At 39.9% G+C, this 26,444-nt stretch overlaps 1 protein-coding gene across 2 annotated transcripts in view; it reads left to right on the top strand.

Annotated features, from left to right (window-relative positions):
* Positions 1-2,306: 2,306 nt before the first annotated feature.
* LOC310994904 (GTPase IMAP family member 9-like) overlaps positions 2,307-26,444 on the top strand; it is a 119,470-nt gene continuing 95,332 nt past the window's right edge. The window contains exons 1-4 of one of the 2 annotated variants that reach the window (XM_083983804.1): positions 2,307-2,412; positions 2,893-2,964; positions 4,725-5,562; positions 6,245-6,889. In XM_083983804.1, the coding sequence (XP_083839930.1) occupies positions 2,901-2,964; positions 4,725-5,562; positions 6,245-6,257 (915 nt within the window). In that variant the 5' untranslated portion in view covers positions 2,307-2,412; positions 2,893-2,900 and the 3' untranslated portion in view covers positions 6,258-6,889. Of the gene's footprint in view, positions 2,413-2,892; positions 2,965-4,724; positions 5,574-6,244; positions 6,890-26,444 lie in introns of those variants that run through there. The other variant, XM_083983805.1, reaches the window with a different exon arrangement.

Raw genomic sequence — 26,444 nt, 5'->3', positions numbered from 1 at the left:
CAGGAAGTGTGAAGTAAGGCAGCCGTAGGAAGTGATAACTTGACAGCATGAAAGCAGGAAATGAGGTGAAGTAGAGAGTGAATCTCAGAGACTGAGTGAGGAGTTATAAAAGTCCTGAGCAGAGACACAGAGACAGTTTAAAGTGGACTATAGTGTATCTGTGGACAAACAACCTCAGGTCTGTGTGCCAGTTCACAAGACTCAGTAGCTGCATTTACATCCTTTACAATCAGATTAAGAGGTCAATCAGATTCAAAATGTCTCATGTAAACACCTTACCAGATCCGATTCACCCGGATCTGATTAAATTCTGGATCGGATTGAAAGAGGTACTGTAGTCTACGCCGATTGATAATCAGCTTCATGCGGCTTGTAAATGGCTGAATAGAGTGTATTCGGATGATAGAGTGGATTATTCATTCTGCGGATGCACACCCTAGTGCGTAGGAGTCACATATTGACATTTGCGGGAAATAGGAAACAGGAAATAGGAAAGTCAAAGCAGTGTTGCCAAAATGGCGACTTTCTCGCAAAATCTGGTGACTTTTTCTTTTTGTCAAAAGCGACTAGCGACAATCTAACGGCTTTTCCCTGTGTTGTTAAAGAAGTTTTTGGTTTGGAGACTCCAAAGCAGTAGGCTATATAATCGGCTTCAGCTGGGGCCATACACGGATTAAATGTGGATCGCTTTATTTAGCGTGCATGTATACAGATCGAATAAGATTAATTTTTATCAGATTGTTTTCAATCAGATTGAGGAAAACACTGCATGTAAACGCAGCTAGTGTGACATGAAGAGAGTGAGTAGAGATTAAGCTCAGAATCAAAGCTGCTGCTCACACAGTGAATATGATGAGCTGTACTCACCAGTGTCTGGTAGAGACGCTGCTGTGTTGCTGACAAACTCCTGATGGACTCACTTTGACTTTCTGTCTCGTCTCTGCTGCAGGTCAGTCGTCCTCCTCTCACACTTTACCGTCACTTCTGGACACTGCAGCTAGGTGTGTCTGTGATTTTATTGTGTCTGTGATTTTATTATCTTTATTGTGAACAGGGAGCAAAGGTTGAGGTCCGCCTGACAGGGGGAATTCATTTATCTACTGTAGTTACACTTTAAACAGTCACATTAAAAATATTTATTTACACTAGAAAGAGCATTTCCATAAGGAAAATGTGTGTGAATGCTGAAAGCCATGCTAAATTATCAGTAGAAACTGACACATACAACACATGCAGCTAAGGCAGGAATTGAACCCTAGACTTCATAATTGGGAACCCAGCAAGCCAACCTCTCAACCACAAGTAAGCTGTATTGAGTTTTATAAATCAAACACTGGCCAATGATAGCTGAATAGTCGAAAGTGTTGTGAAAACTTTCAAGTTGAATAGTACTAAACCGAGAAAGAGAGAGATTGTAAGAAAGATGCCCTATCAAGATTCGAAACAGTGACCTTGGGGTTGCCCAGCAATATCCTTACCACTGGATGATTGCCCCGTCCCATTCATGCTTTGGAGAAGTTGTAGTTCGACAGTTGTACTTTCTTTTGAACATTCAACCAGTTTGTTTCTATATTTATTTCATTTCTCGCACCCCCAGAAGTTTGATTTAAATATGTGCAACCTATGGCTCTAACTTATCTCTGAAATAGTATCTTACGTGCTCAGAAAGACAAATTTATCATAGAACAACGCAAGTACATGTCGTTTTTGTTTTTAAACCACACCTAAAACACTCTCTTTTCTCGCTGGGCACATCTTTGGATAAAAGAAATCCTTAGTGGGGTCTGAAGAAGTCAAATAGAGCTCTGGTAGCTGATGTCACCATGTGATAAATAATTTTCCAGGACATTTGACCCTTTTTCTCAATTTCCATGTGTTTTCCATGACTGGGTAATTGGTCACTATTTTCCAGGTTTTCCAGGTTTTCCAGGGCGCATGGGAACCCTGGTAGTAATGCTGCTATTTTGTAAGATATGGAACTTTAGTGACATCTGGTGTTGTTCATGGTGGAAAAAATCTGCTCAGCTGAACATGCTGACAATATTTATTCTTCTTCTTATTATTATTATTTTTTTTTAGGTCAAATGCCTCAAAACCAATTTCACAAATCATTGAGGTGTGTGACCAGTAACAAAGGCCTGCAATTGCTTCAGTACATCTTTGAGTTTTTGTTTTTTCAGTGGTTGTGTTGTTTTGTTGTTACAGCATACACATTACACACACAACCTGAAATTCAAGCTGCCACCAGAGGGCGGCTCCAGGCTCCAGGGGAAAACCACAGTTTCAGTTTTGTCTTCCTGAGAAATGAAAGTTAACAGAGCTGACACATGGGTCTGCAGCTACTGTTTGCTGTGCTATAAAAGAAGAACCTGTGCACCTGCTGGCATATCACACAGCTGAAGACACACACAGGTAGGTCAACATATTATGTTATCAAAATGGGAAGTAGATTTTGGCTATGCTTTTATTACCAGTTTATATGACTTCCTCTTACACCTCCGTGTTTGCATTCAGTGATTTTCTTTTTCATTTTCTAAAGTAAATTAAAATGAATATGTATAAAAATGAATAAATAGACAATGTAGCTATGCGTGCGAGGTGTGCAAAAGCTCTTTCTGAACCAGCCTGCTTGCCATTATTGTCATGTGATTGGTTTAAGTTTTGCAGAAAATGGAAGTTGACTGAGCTGAGTTGTTTTTATGTGCTATAAAAGAACGTCACTGATTTATCATACAGTTTTAGTTTGATGTACGAAAAACGTGAAAAAGACTTTGCCTGCACTTTAACCACCATTATTTCTCATTTCCTCATGCTGAATGTTTTCCAATATGTTTGCTGTCTGCTTTGCTAGATTTTCTATTTAAATTCTTGCTTGTTTTTGTGATGTCCCAGTAAAAGAGATGAGTGGAAGCAAGATCCTGGTTTGCATCCTGGTTGTGCTGTTCACAGCTGACTGCCACAAAGGTATGTGATAGAATAAAGGAAACAAGATCAATTAGGGAAGAATCTATGAGCTTTTATCTGACAATACATAGTGAGAGGTTATCTTAAATGTAAAAAAAAAACACAGTTGTCTATCCAACCCTATACATTAGCCATACCACTTACTGTACCTATGCAGTTTTATGTATGGGGTAGGGCCAGTCCCAGCTGACACAGGGTGAGGGTGGGCTTCATAATTACCTTTATTTTCTAGTGCGTGGTCTGTCTTTATCAAAGACCACAATTAGAATAACTTTATTGGATCATGGCACAAATTAAAGACCTTTTCCTTCATGTTAGCTTTGCCAAGTCTAATAGGCTTTATGCACAGTTCCACTACTTCCTGAACTTAAACAAGTCAGACACACCTGGATTAACCAGTTTGTCCAATAGTGTAAACTAAATAAAGGAAGTAAAGGAGCTTGTTTAAAGCAGAAGTAAGCGATCCGGTCGTTTTGGCTAATGCTGCGTTCCAGGCAGGCTTTTGAAACCGTAAATTACAGCTTCAAGTCACAACTTACGATTTTGTAGCGTTCCAGGCAACCCACTCGTGTTTTTCCGACCTGTTTTACTGGTGAAAGTCACTGTAACGGCCACTCGTAACTTCCAACCTGTAAACTCGTACCAGATCGAACTGGTATGACTTCACAGGTCGGAAAAACACGAGTTACGGGCTGCCTTGAACGCACCATAACAGTCCTTGTCCCTACGTCACCACATTCACGCGCATCCCTTGGCTGCACACACAGCCCTTCATGCCGTTCTCTCTCCTCATTGGATAAAAACTGTAGGATACGATAAATGTTTTCTCCTCGGCTCAGAGCAGAGCAGAGTGACTGACAGACCCGTGTTTCGGTCCAAACACTCTATGTAAGTGATTGCTGTCGGAAGATATAACTATTTAAGATTTATATTAAAGCAGAAGTGAGTGATATATTTGTGTTAATATAAGTCTTAAATAGTTATATCTTCCGACAGCAATCACTTACATAGAGTGTTTGGTCTGAAACACGGGTCTGTCAGTCACTCTGCTCTGCTCTGAGTCGAGGAGAAAACATTTATCGTATCCTACAGTTTTTATCCAATGAGGAGAGAGAACGGCATGCAGGGCTGTGTGTGCAGCCAAGGAACGCCGTGAATGTGGCGACGTAGGGACGAGGACTGTTATGGTGCGTTCAAGGAAACTTGTTTTTTTCCGACCTGTGACGTCGTACCAGTTCGATCTGGTACATAGACTGTACAAAAAGACGTACTGGTACGATTTCACGGGTCGGAAGTTACGAGTGGCCGTTATAGTGACTTTCACCGGTAAAACAGGTCGGAAAAACACGAGTGGGTTGCCTGGAACGCTACAAAGTCGTAAGTTGTGACTTGAAGCTGTAATTTATGATTTCAAAAGCCTGCCTGGAACGCAGCATTAGCGAAAACGACCGGATCACTCACTTCTGCTTTAACACAAATATATCACTTACTTCTGCTTTAAGTTCAGGAAGTAGTGGAGCTGTGCATAAAGCCTATTCAAATTCTCTCACTGTGGTGAATTTGTAGTGTGAGTAGCTAGATCTAAGTAAAATGTGCCAACCAGTGAATGAGAATACAGAGTTACATTTTGCCTCCATCCACACATCCAGTATTTTTCAAATCGAAGTAATCATGTGTAATCTTTTCATTAACAACACAAACACACTTCTTGAAATGGACTTTTGTACATTTTGACACCTGTGTTTCATTTATTTTCATAGGTTCCAAACATCTGGAAGAGCTGAGGATCGTCCTGGTTGGAAAAACTGGATCAGGAAAGAGTTCTTCTGGAAACACTATCCTGGGGCGCAGCGCCTTTAAAGAAGAAATGTCACCTGAGTCTGTGACTCAAGGCTGTCAGAGAGAGGAGGTCGAAGATGGTGATGGAACCATTGTTGTCATCGACTCCCCAGGGCTGTTTGACACGAAGAAAAAACCAGCAGCAGTGAAGGCAGATCTTGAGGCATGTGTTAATCAGTCAGTTCCTGGACCCCATGCTTTTCTTTTAGTGGTCAGTCTGAAGGCAAGATTCACAGGGGAGGAGAGGGCAGCTGTGGAGTCGATCCAGGATCATTTCGGCTCAGATGCAGACAAATATATAATGGTCCTGTTTACACATGCTGACTTGTTGAAGAGTAAATCTGTGCAAGAGTACATAGCAGAGAGTACAGATCTCCAACAACTGATAAATAAGTGTGGAGGAAGATACCATTCACTGATCAATGACCAGAGAGCAGACAAATCGCAGGTCAGAGAACTCATAGGTAAGATAGAAAAAATGGTTGAATTCAATGGAGGAAGTCACTACACTAATGAGATGTGGATGAGATACCAGGAAGCACAGAGGAAACAGGAAGAGGAGAGGAGAAGGAGGCAGGAGGACGAGAAGAGAAGAAGAAAGGAATGGATCAGGAAAAAGGCAGAAAGGACTAGTAGGTGTAAAATGGTTGGTTTGGTTGCCCTGGGTCTTACAGGCGGAGGAGCTCTTTTCTCCTCATATGTTCTCGGTGCAGCTGGTGTAGCACTTGGCCTCACTGAAGGTTTTGATTGTTTAGTTTAGTTTAGTTTAAGTTTATTTCGGACATGATAAAGCAGAAGTAAGCTATCCGGTCGTTTTGGCTAATGTTGCATTCCAGGCAGGCTTTTGAAACCGTAAATTACAGCTTCATGTCACAACTTACGATTTTGTAGCGTTCCAGGCAACCCACTCGTGTTTTTCCGACCTGTTTTACCTGTGAAAGTCACTATAACGGCCACTCGTAACTTCAGACCTGTGAACTCGTACCAGATCGAACTGGTATGACTTCACAGGTCGGAAAAACACAAGTTACGGGCTGCCTTGAACGCACCATAACAGTCCTCGTCCCTACATCACCACATTCAGGCGCATCCCTTGGCTGCACACACAGCCCTTCATGCCGTTCTCTCTCCTCATTGGATAAAAACTGTAGGATACGAGAAAAGTTTTCTCCTCGGCTCAGAGCAGAGCAGAGGGACTGAGAGACCCGTGTTTCGGTCCAAACACTCTATGTAAGTGATTGCTGTCGGAAGATATAACTATTTAAGACTTATATTAACACAAATATATCGCTTACTTCTGCTTTAAAAGAAATAAAACATAATACAGAAATGGACAGACATAACAAATAAAAACTTTGCAAAGACAACTGAACAAAAAAAATAAAAAATAAAAAAAATAATTGAAAATAAAGGTAATTTGATTTTTTTGTTGCACAATGAGTATGTTTACTTGAACTCTGGACCTGTGATAAATCAGTGAACAATAGCAAAGTCTGATACAGAACAGCTCTTCTTTCTTTTTTTCTTTTCTTAATTTTTTTTTGGAATTTTCAGTTCTTTTGTCGCATTTCCAAAACTCACACAGTAAGCACATCATTATGGGCTATATAATTAATTAACTCACTTGTTTTTACAAGCTCAACCAAGATCAAAACAATGGACTTGTTGGACACAGTTTTTTTTTAAATAGATACCTTTTATTCTAAACCTCACCTGGAGGCTAAAGTTGAAGTGAACAGCAGTTCACATTGTAGACAGGGAAAATAAATGTATGTCCTATATTTGTCTTTTCATTGCCATTGAAAAACATCTGATTGAAGTTATGCAAATAGATCAATCACAGCTGATTCTCAACTAGGAAATGCAAAAATGATGGAGAGGAAAACTGGTACCAGGACAATGAAGAAGAGATGATGTGGATGAGAACATGTCACCCAATGCAAAGGACCAGGCAGATCAGCAGTGGCCTTTTCATTTTTTTCATTTGTTCTGTGGCTTTTTCTGTTTGTAAATTCGCATTTTTACACAGTGGTGAAGGGCAGCTATAATGCAGATTTTTCTTCTTCCGCATCAGTTGCAAATAAAGTTGTTACTGCAGAAATCATGTCAATGACTCTCTCCTTTTTTCATAAAGTGTACATTATATAAAGCTGCTGTGAGATGGGTTGTTCCTTTTTATTGTACTAAACATTTGCACACAAAAAAAACAAAATTGAAAATTAAGTGAGGTTCCATAGAAAAATACGGAATTTCTGATCAATACAATATACTCTCAATTGTAGAAGTCTAAAGCTCAGTTTTATTCTAGCATTCATTTATGATATTTTTTGTATCCATTATTTCATTTTATTTAAATTGGATGTGACAAGAACAATAAATAATAATCTCCTCATTTGTTAAACAAACTATAACATCACAAGAATAAATATTGACCATACATCTGTTTTACAAAGAAAAATATAACTGCATTAGTTACTATTAGTAGTACACAGTCACATTCTAGTGCAGATTTCTCAATAAAAACATCTATGAGCAATACATGTGAATAAACTCAATATACACATTAATCAACCAAGTAAATTCAAACAGGGAAATACACTACAGTACTATTTCATTGAATATAAAATTATATTTCCCATAAAATGTGAAACTGTTTTTATTGGATTATACCCACCAGGCAGGATGCCTACTGTGAAAAAGGCCTACTGGACGACTTCAGTTACTTTTTCATTTTCATTTTCATTTTGCTGTTCACATGAGTTACATTGGCCTGCCTCATTTCCTGCTGTTATTATAGGCAGTTACTTTTGGACAGTTTATGTCTGACAGTGATTATTCTAGTCAGTATTCAGAGCCAGAGGGTGTCACTGAGCTGTCTGAACACAACATTAAGGCTGAAATTTATTTTTGAAATGTAAGTTGTGACCCATCTGCATTCATGTCCCTCTGCTATTCATCCTTTTATTGCTATTATCTCCTTCAGTGTGTCAGAGCAGAAAACAACAGGAATAAAATTTTGATTCATGTGTTCTCAGTGGTCAAACCGACATCAGCAAACTAACTTTGCAGCAGATCTGGTAAACATGTAGTCAGGGTTCCCACTCTTTAATTATTTCCAGGACTTTGCCAGGACATTTTCAGCTGCTACAGTCTGACAGACATGCTATTAGGCCTTAGCAATACTCAATCAGATCATTCTTCTACACCATTATGAATCTGAGATTATTCAATGATAGCTGAAAGTTTGGCAAAATAGTTTTTAAAAAAATGAGCCAGAAGTAGAAGTAGAGGACTTCTGTGTGAGGTGTGACTATTCTGAGTGAATTTAAACAAAGTATAATGCCATTTACAGTGAGTTACAAACTGGAGCTCCATCTACTTGGCTCTGAAAAAAAAAATGAACTAGGGTAAATGAGAGCAGAGAGCTCCCTGACTGCATTTAAACATATTTAAAACTATTCTCTAAGTCTCAGAGACAGAGAACAAGTATGGCTACCAACTTTGGCCAAAATCATGAGTGTACAGTGTCATCTTTGGTTGCAGTTTAAGAAGAAAAGTTCCAGTCGCTTTTTTGGCTCTCCTGCACTCTAACGATGATGTCACCACTCTGAGCGACGCCATACACACTCAGTGTAGTATGTGTGAAATTGGTTAGAAATGTGCATGTGCTTGGAAAGGATTTATCTCAATAACGGTAGAAGATATGAAAAAGTTATACACAGGGTGAATACATTTGAAGTTTGTCTACAGATCAGAATTTGAATGAAGTCTGTAGGTGAAAGTATGTGGAAGCAAATGAGTAGAACAGAATTTGAAGCCTGTTTCAATGTATTTCCCATGGGACAAAAAAATTAAAAAAGTTTAATATTTCAAAAAGTATGAAAGAGAAAAGTAATAGCCATAATGTCCCAAAGAAGCTGCACAATTTGATGTATGAATTGTTGAAATAGCACAAAATATGTAGGTTGCTGAAGGTTGCTGCTGTAAGTTACTAATGAACCCATGAACCAACACTGTCAGTGTCTTTTCTGAGTTTATAAAAATGAACCAGTTCAAGAGAAGACCAGAAATACTGAGAGTTGCTACACTGTGTTTCACTGCTTCCAAGCAATGATAATAAAGTTCTACGTATAGCGGAGTGGACAAGCTTTACTTCCCTCTTGTGGTGGAAAGGTGCAGCAAGCTCTGTCAGTCCACCCTGCAACACACTTTTCTATGGATCCTTTTATATTTATATTTTAAGTATTTTTCTATTGCTACTTTATATTTATCTGTTGATTCTTGCATCTATCTATCTATCTATCTATCTATCTATCTATCTATCTATCTATCTATCTATCTATCTATCTATCTATCTATCTATCTATCTATCTATCTATCTATCTATCTATCTATCTATCTATCTATCTATCTCTATCTATCTTTAACATTTGTGTGTGTCATATAGTAGGAGCAGGTGACACCTGCCTGGCATCTCACACTGAGTCTGCCTCACTGTCAAAAGTAACAAGGTGAGAGTGAGGTGACGAGGTCGGAGAACACAATTTAAACACAACACTCAACAGCAAAGTTAAGACGCAACATTACAGTAACATCAATTAGGCAGCAACATAACAGGCAGCTTACAAAGTGATGGTAAAACTTCAACAGTCCACACAGCAATAAGACAAGATCAATAGTGATTTCCAAATAACCGGCTCCAAATTACTCTCTGAAATTATTCAAACCTGGTCCTCAAATATGTCCAAATATTCAGGTCTGAGACACTGAAGAACATTACATAAGAGCTTGTAACATACTTTTCTATTTGCACAGAAACAAGCACATGACCTGCGTTCTCTGAAATTACTTGAACACACAAGTCGACATTTCCAATTACAGTAATAGCAGCAAAACAGCATGCTCCCAGCCTTCAATACACACAGGCTCATATTGCACCTTCTACCACAAAAAATGAATGTGAAAATGTCAGATTGCAATTAGATTAACAGGCTGTGAAAAATGATTCAAGAGGAAAGAAAAAGTTGGAAAAAATATTACAAGTCATTGATCAGATAAGCTGAGCAGTTTTCATGTTTGGTGCGTTTTCTAAGAATTGTGTGTTTCTGGCTCACATATGATTGTGTGACCACTGAGTGTGATCCAGTGACAAAAAGAAGGAGAAAATCAGGTGGTGAAGAAATGAAGGGTGAGAAATTACATGACTAGTCAACAACACTACAACTTATTCATATCAGTATCACCTCTTAATTCCATCTTCGTCATATAAGGACTGATGCTATTTTAAACACACATTCAATAGACCATAGTTAATATTCTTTTTCTACCATCTGAAGGGGTCAACATATAATTTTCTTATGTTATCATTATCAAATATATTATTTATGCCAGTATGATTCAGCTCAGACAGTTCATGTGTCATGGTTTTAATTTGGAGCTGTGCAGCAGTGATGCCTGTGACCAGCAGGTGGTGCTACAGAGTTGTGTGTCAGACAACAGTAGACTTGTCCCAGTGCTCTGTGATCACTGACTACACTGCAGGCTAACAGACAGTACTAATAGACTCAAACCTACATTAACAACACTCTACATTCAACATTATCAATCTTTTTTGTTGTGTTTTTGTGAGTTTTGCTACAAGATGCATTGACTTGCATCAAATGTGTTGCACTGTGTGTTTACATTTAGTCTAATTCCATCACTTTACAGTGATCCTCAACAACTTTGCTTTAGATCCCTGCAGATTTTTAAGTTAAATCTGTGATTTTAGAAAAAGCAACAATTACATTTTAAAGTGTGTAAATACGTATATGTAATTAGCCTATATTTTTTATATTTGATTAACTTGTGACTCAGGCAGGGGCATTTCTCTCTGAGGTGTCTCAGCTTCCCAGGAACTAATAACATTCATTAAATATGACGTCATTTTATATGAAACCTGGGACAATGGGGATACAAATAAACAAACATTTCCTAATCACATTCCACATGAACTCTGCAAAATTAAAGGACCCCATGACCTTTCCTCCAGCAAACTTCACACCATGTTGTTCCACCGGTGTCTGCAGAGGGAGCGTGTGTAGTTAAATCATCAGTCAATCATCAGCGTGTTGGTTATGTCCAACAGTCTGGTGTTGGTGTGTCTGTAATGAACACTGCAGCCTGTAGGGGACACTAGCAGGACTTGAGTCTGTGATGTTTGGACACAGACCTCACCCCACTGTCCTCAGGTGAACAGATCTCTTTGGGTCTAAATCTGATCCAGGTTGACGTGTTTGGTATGAGGTTCCGCCCCCCAGCGCAGCATCAAGGTCGTCCTGTCTGAACTGTAGCACTCCTCGGGCTCCCATCTGACCGCTCTGATTAAACAACACCTGGATCACCTCCTGCTGCCTGCATGGCATGGCATGCTCCGCTGCTGCTGCTGCTGCCACCAGCAGCTACAAAGATAACATTGTTTTTGTTTTTTAAATAAAGAATACTTTTTTAATTAAACAGACAGAACATTAGATTACAGTTAATTTCATTAATTGCTCAATTTTGCACACAGGTCATCTATAACAGAGACTGAACTGGACCTTTTACACTGATGAAAAAAAAATGTTAATATTACATGGAAGTTAAAACTTTGGCACTGAAATAATTGAAATTATTAATATATAAATAATATTCCCCCAAAAATACATTTTAACTTTCATCTTGTGTTAGCTTTCTGCTACCATTTATGGTGTTAGGGTCAGTTTTGACCCATGTTTTAAATCAGCTGTAAAATACACACACACACACAAAAATGTTTTCATCCAATTTGTTTTTCTTCTCTTGGTTACATTGTTAGGCTTCCTTATCCATGAAAATATTGGTTTTAATATTTTTGGTGTGGGCCCCTGGGCCTTTTTTGTCAGTAATACCCCTTGACTTCAATTGAACCTTCCTCTTGTCAGCTTTCTGCTTACATCTCTTGTGTTAGGGTCGGTTTTGACTCAAGTCTTAAATCAGCTGTAAAACAAACTAAAACAATTATTGATCATCCCATTTGTTTCTCATCTCTTGGTTACATTGTTAGGTTTCCTTAATCCTTATCCATGAAAAGGTTGATTTTGCACATATGATTTCAGTTTTAACCGTTCTTATCGTTATAACGACCCTAACAACACAAATGTCATAATTTTAACCAGAGCATTTTAGAATTTAGTGAAAAAAAGTTTTATTTTGATTAAATAAGCCTTGATGCAATAAACACATGTGATACTTTTATGCATTGAAAACCTGAGAACGGGTCGCTGCTGACCCGTACACAAGAGGAAGGATAAATTGTTAATGAAATAAGATATTTTAAAAGGTGATGAAAACACACAATTGATAACATGTTTGTATGTGTAGTATATGTATATATACTTCATCATTCCATGTCATCATGTATGTTCCTGACATGTACTTAATGCCACTTCAGGCTACATTAAAATAGAAGTCAGGATCACAGAGGTTAAGTATAAACAGAGAGTTTCTCCGTCTATCAGATCGTTTTCTTGTTTTCTGACTGAGCTGCTGATGAATGTTCCTCCTCTGACCCAGATAGAACCTCCACAGCAGCTTCACTCTTCATTCTTCTCAGTCTGGACTCAGCAGCATCCGACCTGGAGCTCCGAGCCCATGAATTCAAGTAAATGGAGGTTAACGGGATGAACATAATGATGATAATGATGGCAGTGTACAGTATATAAATATAAACAGTACCATAAGACTGAAATCTGCCCCGCAGCATCTATCAGATCTATAACACTGTCTGATCTCTCTGCCAATAATCTGCCGCTTCCTCAAAAAACACTGAGGAGCGCCTGGAGGGAGGAAGAGGAGTGGGGGAGGAGAACAGGGAGGAGGGACGAAGCCTGCTGCTCTGCTCGTTCACATCCCAGAGAGAAGAGGATGATCAGAGGGAGCGGGTGAATGAAACAATGATGATGCTGCCAACGTGCTGCTGAGCAAAGCAGCTGCTGAGGACGGGCCAAGTGGCAAACTGTGACATACGACTGAAACACGTTCAAATTAGTGATGTATATTAATAATTGTAATCCAAAGATAAAATATTAAAATCAGCATTCACATTCTAAAACCTAATTACTCTAAATCATGCATTAATTACCAGATTAACTGTATTGTAGTGGTTAATTTATGAACTCTACTGTAATTATGAATTTGTACTTAAAACAACTTCATTCATGCACTTGGATTAAAAATTTCTCCCCAACTATATCCAGACTTTTATGCACTTGAATGATTTAATGTGGATGCACTAATTACTCACTTGAACTCTACAAATCTTCAGTTTGCAGGAACTTTGATGTCCCACAGTTACAGCTTTTGTATGTTGTTATATTAGATGGGCACAAATATTTATAATAACTGGATTGTTTCCACCTCTGGGGACGGATGTTGGTGAGGAAAAGACTGAAGTTTGATTCTAAACTCACATGTTTCTGCATTTTAATTTTATTCATTTGCATCATAAAAATCAAGGACAATTAAAAAAACTGAAATGAAACAATAACAGTAAGTACGGGAGAGGTTAAAAACCTTATACGGGCTTATACAATATACCTCCCCGAAAAATATACGCAAAGATGCAAGAACAATTTAATCACAACAACTTCGAGACTGTTCCGGCAATGTCGCTATAGCAAATCTTAAAAATAGATAAAAAAAGAAAAAAAAAACTCACAAATACTGACTCACCAACAACACAATAAACACCAACTACACATACAATGATGCTAAACTGAAAGAATTGATGAATACAATAGGCTACATGGGGGCTGACAGAGTGGGTGGTGTTGAGCTTGCAGCCCCTTTAAACACAGTGTCCAGTCAAGACTTTAGATGTCACGATGATGTTCTCTTCAAAACAAGTTCCTGAATAAACTGTGATTTATTTCTTTATGACTAAAGTGAGCGAATCAGTCCCTGTTGTTGAGGGGATTTTTATTGGGCCAATGTCTTGTCACACATCTTCACAAGTTCACTGCTGTGGGAATAAAGCTGCATGAGCCTAAATCCTGTGGGTGAATATTTGGGGGTTTCCTGAATGCATCACACCGCAGATGTGTCTGAGAGAGATTTCCCCCAATAAAAAGAAATGTTGGTGAGTGACAAGAACTTGAATAATTTACAGTATTTACAGTATGAAATAGTACTGTGCGCTACAGTTATTTATTTTAGCACCTTATTTGTGCCATAGAAGCCATTTATTTGTGTCCTACAAGTCAAGTCAAGTCAGCTTTATTTTAGAGCACATCTAAAAACAACAAATGTTGGCCGAAGTGCTTTACAATTATGCGCAAAGGACAGGGCCGGCCCTAGGATTTTGGTGGCCCTAAACAAGATTTTTGTTTGTGGCCCACTCTAAGCGCAAACACCAAATCACTGCTTAAAACTGAAAACAGACATGTTTATCCCCTCTGATGTTTGAGGCCATTTTCTCGACTTTTACATATTTTCTTAAATTTATCTTTTTAAGATACTTGCAGATGTAACAATACTCAAGTGTTTTATGTCTAAATATTAGAACCTCCGCTGTAAGCACACTGAGGCCAGTTTGTCCTAGAACACTAAAGAAATAATTTAGGCCAAATGCTGGAAATGTGAGGTCTGCTTTTTGAAAAATGTCAAATCCCTTGTGAAAACACTCCTTCAGTCATGAGAATGAACTGTTTTGGTGCTTGAAATAGGATATGAATACAGTAATAGATAAGTGTAGAAAACAAGTCTAAAATGAAATTTATTAAGATTGCTTTTGAGCATAAATGTTGTCATTCTGCCGTTCTATTTTCACCAAATGTCTCAAATGTGAGATAAAAGAAGCTGAATATTGACTTCAACTGACATATAAAGCTCATAGCGTGCGTGTAGACCTCAGGATGTTTAAATGACTTGAATGAACCCCGGTACCTTTCTGATCATGTGGCCCCCCACCTAACGGCTGTGGCCCTAAACAACCGCATGAGTGTTTATGCCAGTGGCCGGCCCTGGCAAAGGACAAAGGAATATAAAAAGAGAAATATAGACAGAGAGAAAGAACATTAAAAAACAGTGGGAGCAATGAAATAACATCAGAGGATGATGGAGTATTCGTACGATGCCGAATCAAATGCTATATGGAATAGAGCATTTACTCAGTTACTTAATCCATGCATATGTGCAGTATATCGTGCGCACTTAATGAGTTGATTTGTTTTCTGGAATGAGTTTGTTCTGCTCTGTGCTGAGTGGATGTGAAAGGCAGCGAGGGAAAATGAGTCAGAGAGGAGAAGCTGCCTGCGAGAGGAACAGGAGTGAAGGGATGAGTGGAGGAGGATGAGGATGAAAGTGTGACTCCATGCTGCTGTTTGTGTTTCAGTGGGACGCAAAACGGCGACAAAAATTAAGGGGAAAAACCAACAGAGAGCGCGTCAGTCAGTCAGTCAGGTGTCCTTCCAGAAGCTTGACGCCGGCGGAGGGATATTCCACAAGATAGTCCCTCGTGTGGTGTTTGATGACGGTGGTGGAGAGCCTCCGAATCTCCCCGAGCTGTTCAACTGAGAAGGTCAAACCATAGGATCATTTTTCCATTATATACATACGTATATCTACTTTATGTATGTATGTGCATATACCTGAAAGTGGTGATGTCACAGTGTGTGTTTATTTATCCTCTCAGTTAACACAGACCCGTTATTTAGTGGAAGTTTGTGTCTGCTGGCGTCACCATGACGCACACCTGGGTGGAGACCGTGTGACATCACTCTGCTGGGGCTAAAGGGCGTCGCTATGACACACGGCAACCATAGCGACGTCGTTTCAGACTCTCTCTGTGTGTGTGTGTGTGTGTGTGTGTGTAGCTGGTTTGAGTCATGTCTGACAGCTTAATTCCTGCCTGATGTCATGAGAAAGTTTGTATGAAAACAGGCATCAGAGACCGACTTTAACACACACACACACACCGAACTTCATGTGAAGTTAGAACACACATACACACACATACAAACACACACAACATTAAAGCCAAAGTGTACAAATACAGTGTAAATACACTACAACTTTTCTGTGCTTCTCAGTAGGAGCTAAGTCAACTTCAGTGTAACTCATTTTGTTTGTTTTAGTTCAGTAGAAGTTTATAGTGACACACTTGAATTAACTTCTTTGTTATAAAGCTGCTGTGTGTGTGTGAGAAGAAATATAAAACAAAATAATTAGATGGGCATGGATAACAACAACAACACTGTAGTTTTTCTGCTCAGAGTTGTGCGATCAGTCTGCTGCCATGACTCTGAACTGAGCTGACAGGAAGTGGCCTCTTGTCACAAACAAACGCTCCTGTTTCAGTTTCATTGTGAAGGTTGTGCTTTTATTGTGAAGTACAATGAGGATGGCAAGAAAAGGTAAATAAAACACTAATAAAAGATATAAGCGAGACAAAACACTTATGTAATAAAGGGTGTATTTCAGTTGTGTGTGTGTGTGTGTGTGTGTGTGTGTGTGTGTGGTTGTGTTTCAGTATTGCGTGTAAAATGTTTCACTTGTTTGTAGGGGGAGTTTTCATTGTGTATGTGAGTGTAGGTTTTCAGTTGTGTGTTTTCGGAGGGTTTCAGCTGCGTGCAAACCTTTTACATGTATGAGTCAGGTTTTCCGTACAGTATATGAATGAGAATGGTTTCACATGTGTGAAAATTGTCTACAGTAGTGTGTCCCTGACAGCCCCTAGGGCTGAAGATTAGGAGATGTTGTATCCAGTAATTCCCATAATGCAACTACAGAAAAAACACTGTCACTCAATGATTTTTCTTTACTTATTTTACAGTAGGCCTTTAATGAAGCAACAGAGCTTCCAATAATGGATAATGATAATAAATGAGTAAAGTTTTGTAAATTTTGATTTGTAAAATTTTGTAAATTTTGATCCCAAAAACTGAACTCGCTCTCAATTTTATTGTTTTTGTTGTTTATTGTCATTTTCCATAATCTTAAAGGGATACTTCACCCAAAATCGATAATTCACCAGTTTTCGGCACCGTCATGCCAAGGAAGGGTTTGGAGAACTTTCAAAGTCATCAAAACACTTTAGGAGTTCCAGGGGGGGGTCCGACTGGCAACGGGTTTTCATATAATGGCGGCAGATAGAGCTCACTTTTGAATCGTCCAAAACACACACTATGAAACATCTAAATACCTCCATACTGTTCGTTCGTACTGGCCCAAGTGTCCTGAAGCCGCCACATGAAAAAGTTGTTCAGAAAGTTGTTTACATCATACGTCCAATGATTTACAATGACGAACGAACATCTTGCAGCAAATCTCGCGCATCTTGCACAGCCACTGGGAGCTACTACTACAACAAGGCTAAAAACAGAGGTCAAATTCATTTTTTCAGAACAACTTTTTAATGTGGCAGCTTCAGGACACTTGGGTCAGTACAGACGAGCAGTATGGAGGTATCTGGATGTTTCATAGTGTGTGTTTTGGACGATTCAAAAGTGAGCTATATCCGCCGTCATTATATGAAAATCTACTGCCAGCCGGACCCCCCATGGAACTCCAAAAGTCATTTGATGACTCTAAAGGTTCTCCAAACCCTTCCCTGGCATGACATGAGTAGCATGTGATTGGCGAATTATCAATTTTCAACGGTTTAACACATTCTCCATCCATGTCTTGGTCCAGACCATGGTTATCTCTCACCTCCACTGCTGCAACACATCTGTGGTGGGCCTCCCTATAGCCTACTTATTCATCGGAGGTCTGCGGGTATAGCCACTGACAGTCACGAGGTACCAGTGAGAAGTGACGTCGTGTGGCGGTTAGCGGTACTGAAGTTAAACTCACTCACCCATAAAAGACCTGCTAACCCACTTGCCAAGTGGTCAATGACCTCTTGGTGAAACGGTTAGCATCGTCGCCCGCGGTGTAGGAGAACAGAGTTTGAAACCCACCCAGAGCAGGCCAGACAACATCGATCACACATATTAGGCTACAATACATCCCACCCATGGCCACTGCTGAAGTTCCATGTGAAGTTCTCCATGAAGATGTTGCTAGGATACAGACTAAACATCCTGAGGCACTTCAATCATGTTTCCCTGATGGATCCACTGGGGGATGTAGTGGAGAGATGTAGGCTACACTGAATATTACATAGGCCGTTCTGATCAACTCCACTTCCTAACATCTTGATGGACAAAAAAAACAGCAGTGGTGGACAACTCCACTCTCTTCACTGCAGGACAGAGAGATATAGGAGCCTACAGTAGAAGATCTTTGTATATGGCATCAGGCTTTTGAATTCTTCTGCAAATATGCCAGACACATGAATTTCCCTTTGGGGATTGATAAAAAAAGTTATTCTCATCTTTTTATTTTATCTCAATTCTGCTTCCAGTGACACGTCTAGGGCCTGTCCCACCTACTGGAATTTAGACATTCAGCCTTATGGTCCTTCTGTGTCCCTCCAATGAATGTGGTCTGTCACCACTATCACACAACACAGGCTCAGTCCAGATGGGTTAGAGGTCCCATGACGCTACCAACTTCTATCAGAGCAGGACGTCCCATTGTCTTCTGTCTGCTCTTGTCTTCAGAGAGCATCTCCTGCAAACAGTAGGAGACCATAAACAGACCATAATGCCTCAGATGTTTTACTTATATATGAGATAATTACCTCAGCAAACAATCTGAGAATGAATCTATGCGTGTGTTGTTGTTGTTGTTAATTTGTCATGCCGTCTGTACTTTCAGTGTATTATTATTTTCAAGGCTTAAGGGGTCTCTCTCTCTCTCTCTCTGTCTCTCTCTGTCTCTCTGTCTCTCTCTCTCACACACACACACACACACACACACACACACACACACACACACACACACACACACACACACACACACACACACACACACACACACACACACACACACACACACACACACACACACACACACACACACCTGTGTCAGTCATTTGTTTGGGATTTGTCAGCTTTAGTTCAGAAACATGTAGCAGTAAATGGATGGATACATAATCCTCTACAAGACAAACTCCACAAACTTCACACACATACACACACACGCAAATCTAATCTGAGGCTGCAGACACACAGAGTCCTGGCCGCTCTGAAACTGTCTCAGCTCAGTGTCACAGTCAGCCTCCACCCATCTACCTCTCCTCCACTCTGAATGTTTTAGAATACTGGGCTCATATGATGTACCACTGTTTTATTTTCCAACAAAACACATGTAGTGTGTAAAAACATCTTCATTTGATTTGTTTGGTTCAACCAGACTACCTGACTCAGATCTATCACATCACATGACTGTATGTGTAACAGTGGCTGACCGTGGCCCCAGGAGCAGCGTTCACAGGTCTGCCCATAGACAACATCCTGCATGAAGATGTTCACACAGGCTGTTATCATAGCAGAGCTGCTAACGCAACTCCAACACTTCATTTAAATTCATTTTCAAGATAAGATATTAAATTGTGAAAAAATGTTGTTGCTGCTGGACTGATTCAGATTTATTTATAAAAAAAAAAATGGGAACAGTACATATTGATGGACATTGGCATGTAAATGTGTGGGATTGTAGCCAAATGGCAAATTTCCATTGGCAGGTTGATGCTAGACATAAAGTGCTTCAGGCTGCACTTGAAAATAATAATTTTGTTCTTAATTTGCTCGCCTGGTTAAATAAAGGTTAAATAAATAAATAAAAAACAATGACGATAAAAAGTACAAAAAGTAAAAAGTACAAGAGGCAGAACTAGGACAACAACACACCTTGACATCTTACACAAAACATATATGAACGACATACATAAACCACCAGTTAACTGACCATAGACAGTTAAAAGAGTGGGTAAGGGGACCAAAAGATTACTGAGAAGTTATAAAGTGCTAGTTAAAGTGCTGTTTGCTAAAGTGAAGAGTGCATAAGTGCAAGATTGAATTGAATTGAATTTAATTGCACGATGCCCCAATAAAGTGCAGGATTGACTTAAATTGCACTATCCCCTAGCACACAATTGCACATGCAGATGTGTGTCCAATATTGCACAAAGTTTGTATACATAAATGTATTATGTACACACCATTGTATGAAATTGAGATACATATGTATACACAATACAGAAAAGGAAGGAAAAAAGAAAACTGGACTGTGACCTCACTCACACTCAGGGTAAAAAGTAGAGAATCTAAATGAATAGCATCAGGAGGAGTGAAGGGCAACACAGAGGTGGCAGGAAGGTTCAAGGTGCTTCATCCTATAATAGGTTGAGGGCCACTGTGGAAAAAAGAAAATTCTGACTTTTAACTCAGAATTCTGACTTTTTCCCCCCCAGATTTCGGACTTTAATCTCAGAATTCTGAGAAAATAGTCAGAACTCACTTTTTTCCCACAGTGACTCTAATCCTTTTCCTTAGATTAGTGATTAGTCCAGAGACAAAGAAGAGACTGAGTAGCAGAGTGAAGACACACACGGTGCAGATCCAAATTCCCCAAATCTTTAGTCAGGAAAGCAGGCCAATACCAGGCAAACTAATCAGAAGAAGGCAGAGCAAAGCCAGGTCATACCATTTTTGGCAACACAAGAAAAAAAAAAACACGGGGGTAACAATGACAACCTGGTGAATAATAGGTGTACAGACATGTTAACAAGAAACAGATGTGGTGATTACTGATGGGCAAAGAGCGACGGAACTTGACAGGAAGTGATGAAAATACAGAGAAAGGGAATATTGATGTCAAAATAAAACAGGAAATCCATGAATCACTAGAGACATCTCTGTTTATGACAAGTAAGACTACACAAATATAAACATCGTAGCACGTATATGATACATACTGTAACGTAATCCACCACTCTATGGATTGCTTTCACGTCGGCTTCAATGAAAAGAAATGCACATGGCCGAGAGGAGGGTTAGCAACACAGAGGAAAAGAGACTGGACTTGCATAGTTTCCCTTTAAGCTGCAGTATGTGTAAATCCAGATGTGATCCAGATGAGTAGGGGTTGTGTCAATGCAATGGTCTGGTCACCTTTCTCTCTCATGTACCTTTGTAATGCAATGTTTTGTAGATATCAATTTGAGCATTGACCAATGACTGACCACTTGCAGCTCAAACTGCTCAGTGATGACCTTTGCCCTTCAGAGTAAAACCCATTAATCCTAACATTGTTACAAATATATTAAAAATGTATAGAATTAAGTTTGAAATGAGGTAAAAATTTTAATATATATGTACACTGAAATAATAAAACACAATGGAATGTAAATCTGCCTGTAGAAACATTTTTTTTTTTTTTAACCTTAACTCTCTAAATGTAGGACAGCTGCAGTAAAGAAGTGAAAGCTGCTGATTCTGATTCTGACCTCCAGTTTGAAGATACAACATGTGAGGCGTTATTATTTTTAGCGCTGCGACCACGACTCTGGATGAAATTAGTTCATGGCTCCATGAATGTGCAACGCCCCCCCACCACCACACACACACACACACACACACAAACACACACATACACACACCCAGAGTCAGCCCTGCACCGCTGGCCTTGTCCTGAATGTGGCTCTGATCAGATCTGATCAGTTTCCGCTCAGCTTGCTCTCCAGCAGCGTGAACACAAAGATGCAGCAGCAGCATAAATTTCCTCCTCGTGTTTTTTTTTTTTTTTTTTTTTTTCCTTTTCTGTAAATTTATGCAGCGGAGCAGCTGTAGGGCCTTTTCCTCCAAAGTCCCTCCATCTGACTGATCACGCCTCCACTCCCAGCTGAGCAGGGTGCAAGATGAGCATCAAGAGCTTGATCCAAAATGAAGCTCAAGCCAACTTACACTGACATCCCTGATAAATAACACAGTTGTTCTGCATTAGATTGTTCTGATGAAAGTAGATAATAAGCTGTTGAAAGGGTTTAGCAGCTTGAGGATAAGGTGTTAAAAAGTAAACCATACCTGAGGAACTTTTTAATCCTTAGACTTTTGTGTAGGCTACAAACAAGCTCTGCATATTTAAGTAGAATTTGACCAACTTTGGATTTTTAAAGACCAATAGAATATAGTTTGAACAAGTAAAAAGGCAACAGCGATACCCCATAAAAAACCTAAAAACAAACCTATATAAAAAAAAACATAAGTTAGACATATTCTGGTTTTGCAGCTGATGATCCCAAATAACTTTATCACACACTCGTTTAAATGTCACTTTACAAGAGTTTGACACATTTTTTGATTCATGGTAAATCAAGCTGAAGTTTACATGACATAGTTTTCTTTTTAGCTTATTATAATAATCAGCTGCTGTGACTGTGACTGTGGACAGACAGAGCAGATTATAATACCACAGTTGCGTTTGCACAGTAAGGTGAGGAATTAAAGCTTCCAAACACAGATTTCTTCAGGTAGGCCTACTTACAGTTACAAGACATTTCTTCCTAAGGCAAGTTTATTTGTATAGCCCATTTTACAACCAGTTTGTCTCTAAGGGCTTTACACAAAATCATAACAACATGCTCTGCCCTTAGACCTTCACATTGACTCAGGAAAAAATTCCAAGAAACCCCTGCTTCATTGTATTAGATGAAAGGAGGTGATGCAGGCAGCAACTGGTAAAGACTGGAGCAAAGCCAACGCCAACTGAACTAACAAGGAATTAAGATAAGGAATTAATAACCTATTGTTACCAAATATTTCTGTGAATAAATCAGAATAATACAGTATACAGATAAAAGAGAAATGGATAACTGAAATTAACTTAAAGACGCCGCAGGATGAAATATGCACTGAAGCACATTTAGTTACCAACTCAACTGTGGAGGGAATTTCAGAGGAAGGTGATTGTTAAATTCTTCCGGACACAAGAAATTCCAGCTAAATTGGCCGCAGCACACTTAATTTAATGCTGGCCCACACATTGGCAACCAGAGCCACATATTTTAGACGCGCTCTAAATTGAAAACATTGAAGGCAGAGCCAAAAAATATCTTTAACAAATACTGCTAACAAAAGCAATTAAATGCATCACAGTGAGGTGGTTGAAGACTGATCCTTCAACACACAGTGTGTGGACTAAGAAGATAAGAAGAATAGCCTATAGCCTATCAGATGGAACAAATAACACACCCCCTGGGACTCCAAAAAATATATATTTATGAAATATGTAGCCCTGCATGGGTAAACTATTACAGTGAGGAATCTCCCCATACATTTCCAATCCAATTATCAAATCCCCCATCTCATAATGTAGGTACAACTTCTTGTTAACACAAATATCTACTGGGCCATTTCTAAGGCAGCACATAGAACAACACACACACAACACAGAATTTAGAAGCAGACGAGCTACAGCAGCAGAGAACACACTGAGTTCCACTCCTGTTGGCTATTGTCCATATTCACAGCATCGCCATCTTACCTTACGTCGCCTCTCGGGGTGGGTATAAACAATTACGTTAGCCGCGGCATCTTCATATGTTAGCCGGTGTTAGCTAAAAATGCTAACAGTAACGTGAATGATGATACGAGACCCTTGCTAATGTAATGTAAAAGCAGAAAAACTGTGGATAGTCAACACACACCTGAGATACATTTAACGTTATTCAAGCCTGGAAGATGCTAACAAGCTTGTATTTTTAGCCGATATCAGATGTTCTGTTGAACACTGGAACGTTAAATAGCTCAATGGTTGTTATGTGACGGCGTTGAGTCTTCCGAGTGATGACGTTTGGCGATGCTGTGTAGTGTAATATGGCTAATGAACAGGAAACTACATATAGGTTTTACCGAAATTGGACAACAGAAGAATGGAGAAGGGGCAAGAGGGTCTGGGTTTGAACCCAGCGGCCCATTGGGGCCCTTCTGTAGCCTATGAAGTTAGCATGTTCTCCCCATGCATGCCGGTAGCTATACAGCTTCCTCCCACAGACCAAAGACCTGCAGGTTAAGTTAACTGGTGACTCTGAATTGTCAGAGGTATGAATAGAAGTGTAAATGGTTGTCTGTATGTGTTAGTCCTGTGATTGACTTGCAATCAAAATTGACTCCAACCTACTCCGCCTCTCACCCTAAATCAGCTGAGAATAGGCTCTCTGCATGGTAGCCTACAGAAAATGAATGGAGAAATTTTTTTTTAAAAATTGAAGAAACGTTGCCAACTGAGCATTGTTTAGAAGCCACAGCCTACCTAAGTATTGTTGCTGACCGTGTCCATCCCTTTTATGACCAGAGTAGGCCTACACTGCAGTAGCCACCTTCTGATGCTACTTCCAAATCAGCTCAAACTGGTTTCTTGATTGTGAGAATGAGTTCACTGGACTCAGTTGACCTGCAGTCATGGTCTGGATGTGGTGGAATGGTAAATCCACCACATACACATGTACATGTGCAGCAGACAACTACATGATGCATTAATGTAAATGGACCAAAACCTGCACCTTGTTTAAAGCAGATATCAGCTTCACGGCCGTTTCGGCTAATGCTGCGTTCAAGGCAGGCTTTTGAAACCGTAAGTTACAGCTTCAAGTCACAACTACGACTTGGTAGCGTTCCAGGTAACCCGTAGCTCGTGTTTTTACCATCCTGTTGTCTGTGAAAGTTCCCTATAACGGCCACTCGTAACTTCCGACCCGTGAACTCGTACCAGATCGAACTGGTATGACTTCACAGGAAGGAAAAACACAAAGTACGAGTTTCTTTGAACGCACCATGAGTTAGCAGCCCCCGCCCTTGTCAGGCATCAATTGGTCCTCGTGCTACGTCACCACATTCACGCGCATCCCTTGGCTGCACACACAGCCCTTCATGCCGTTCTCTCTCCTCATTGGATAACACTTGTATCCCACAAGGAAAATTTTCTCCTCGGGTTACAGCAGAGCAGAGTGACGGAGAGACTCGTGTTTAGGCTGAAATACTTCATGTAAGTGATTGCTGACGGAAAATAGGACTATTTAGGACTTATATTAACAAAAACATTCCACTGATATCTGCTTTAAAGAGACTAAGAGGACTTTCGGAAAGCGAAGTGTTTTCAAACTACATTTCCCATGAGCCTCAGCGCGCACAGTGAAATTCTTAGACCGGCGCAAGACGGACGAAAGCAAAAGCATTTGCCAAGAATGTCAATGAAGAACAAAAGTTGGAGGTTCGAAGACGATCGGATTTATGTATCCGATCGTCTTCCAACCTTTTGGAATGATGATGCCAACTAGCGATCCGGTGGCGTTATTCCCATGACCCGCATGGGCAAGTCTACCACTAAATAATAATATCAAAAATTAGTTTTAAAAGGCAACCGCAAGGTGTACCTAATAAAGTGGCCACTGTAAAACCAATAAAGTTGAATCAAATCACAGTGATTTCAGTCGTTTGGACCCTAACAGTGGTTTTCAAATATCTTCACCCCACACTGGATTTACATCACTGAAGAACTACAAATAAATGACTGAGATCAAGTGATGTCATGTGTCAGAGATGAGTGTGACGTCTGAGCCGGGCGTGTTGAAGAACACACTGTTACATCAAAACACAAATCAATATCATTGGGAATTTCAAGTTCAGTGCTCGCTGACGTCGTGTGGAGGCGGGAGAGAGAGCCGAGGAGGAGCACGCTCTCCCGCTCGTCTGATGGATCAACGCTTTAACACACAGCTCAGTTGGCTTTCGTGCACGGTCACGGTCGCACACAGATGAACCAAACCAACGACGCAGGCAGACGCAGATATCTGGGTGTCAGGAACCGTTTACACATGTGTGAAGTGCATGAGCTGGGCTGCTGAAGACAAGGCAGGGGAAATGAGATGGGATGCAGGAATATCAGAGGGAAATATTTATGATGTGATTTCTTCTCGTTTGGTTTTGACACAATTCATTCAGTCTTCATGAGCTATGTCTCCTTCAGTCAGGGTTGCCAGGTCTGTGAGGCAAAAGCAGCCAAACAGCACCACCCAATACCAGAACTCAAAATATGCCCATAAAAATTCATTCATTCATTCATGTTGCTCTTAAAGTCCAACAGCACTACCATAATTGCAAACAGTACTTTAATATCTATAAATTACACCATAAACATTAAAGGGATAGTAGCATTTTTTTTTAAAGTGGGGTTGTATGATCTACAAATAGCCCCTAAGTACTTTAATTGTAGTAGAAGACTCTCTGCACTCCTCCCGTTAGCAACGCCAGCCCATAGCCCTGCCCAGAGATTTACAACATACAGTGTTGTGAACAGACCCAAAGAAACGGCCTATTTTCACGGCCTAAAAGAGGTTTTACCTGAAAAAAAAAATACACAGTTCCATTGTATAAAAAAAAGAAAACAACTCTGTCTCGTAACGTTACATGCTTGCCCCACTATATTATCATACGCCTATGACTTGGGATTATGGCAATAGGCAAATTTGCCAAAATGTTGAACTATCCCTTTAACACTATGCACACAACATAACACTGCCCTCATAACACAACCACAGGTAGTGAGTGAGCTCAGTGTGTGTGTGTCTGCTCCACACTGAACAGGTGGGAACCAAAACAGTCAAATGACACAACACTCTGAAAATATAGAGGATGTAGACCAGGACCACGATGCAGACCAGAGCAGCTGGTCCAGACCACAAGGACCATGGAATGGAA

Source organism: Trachurus trachurus (assembly GCF_905171665.1).
Source record: "Trachurus trachurus genome assembly, chromosome: 12".
In the NCBI taxonomy this organism is placed as follows: domain Eukaryota; kingdom Metazoa; phylum Chordata; class Actinopteri; order Carangiformes; family Carangidae; genus Trachurus; species Trachurus trachurus.
This window is presented reverse-complemented; position numbering and strand designations above follow the sequence as displayed.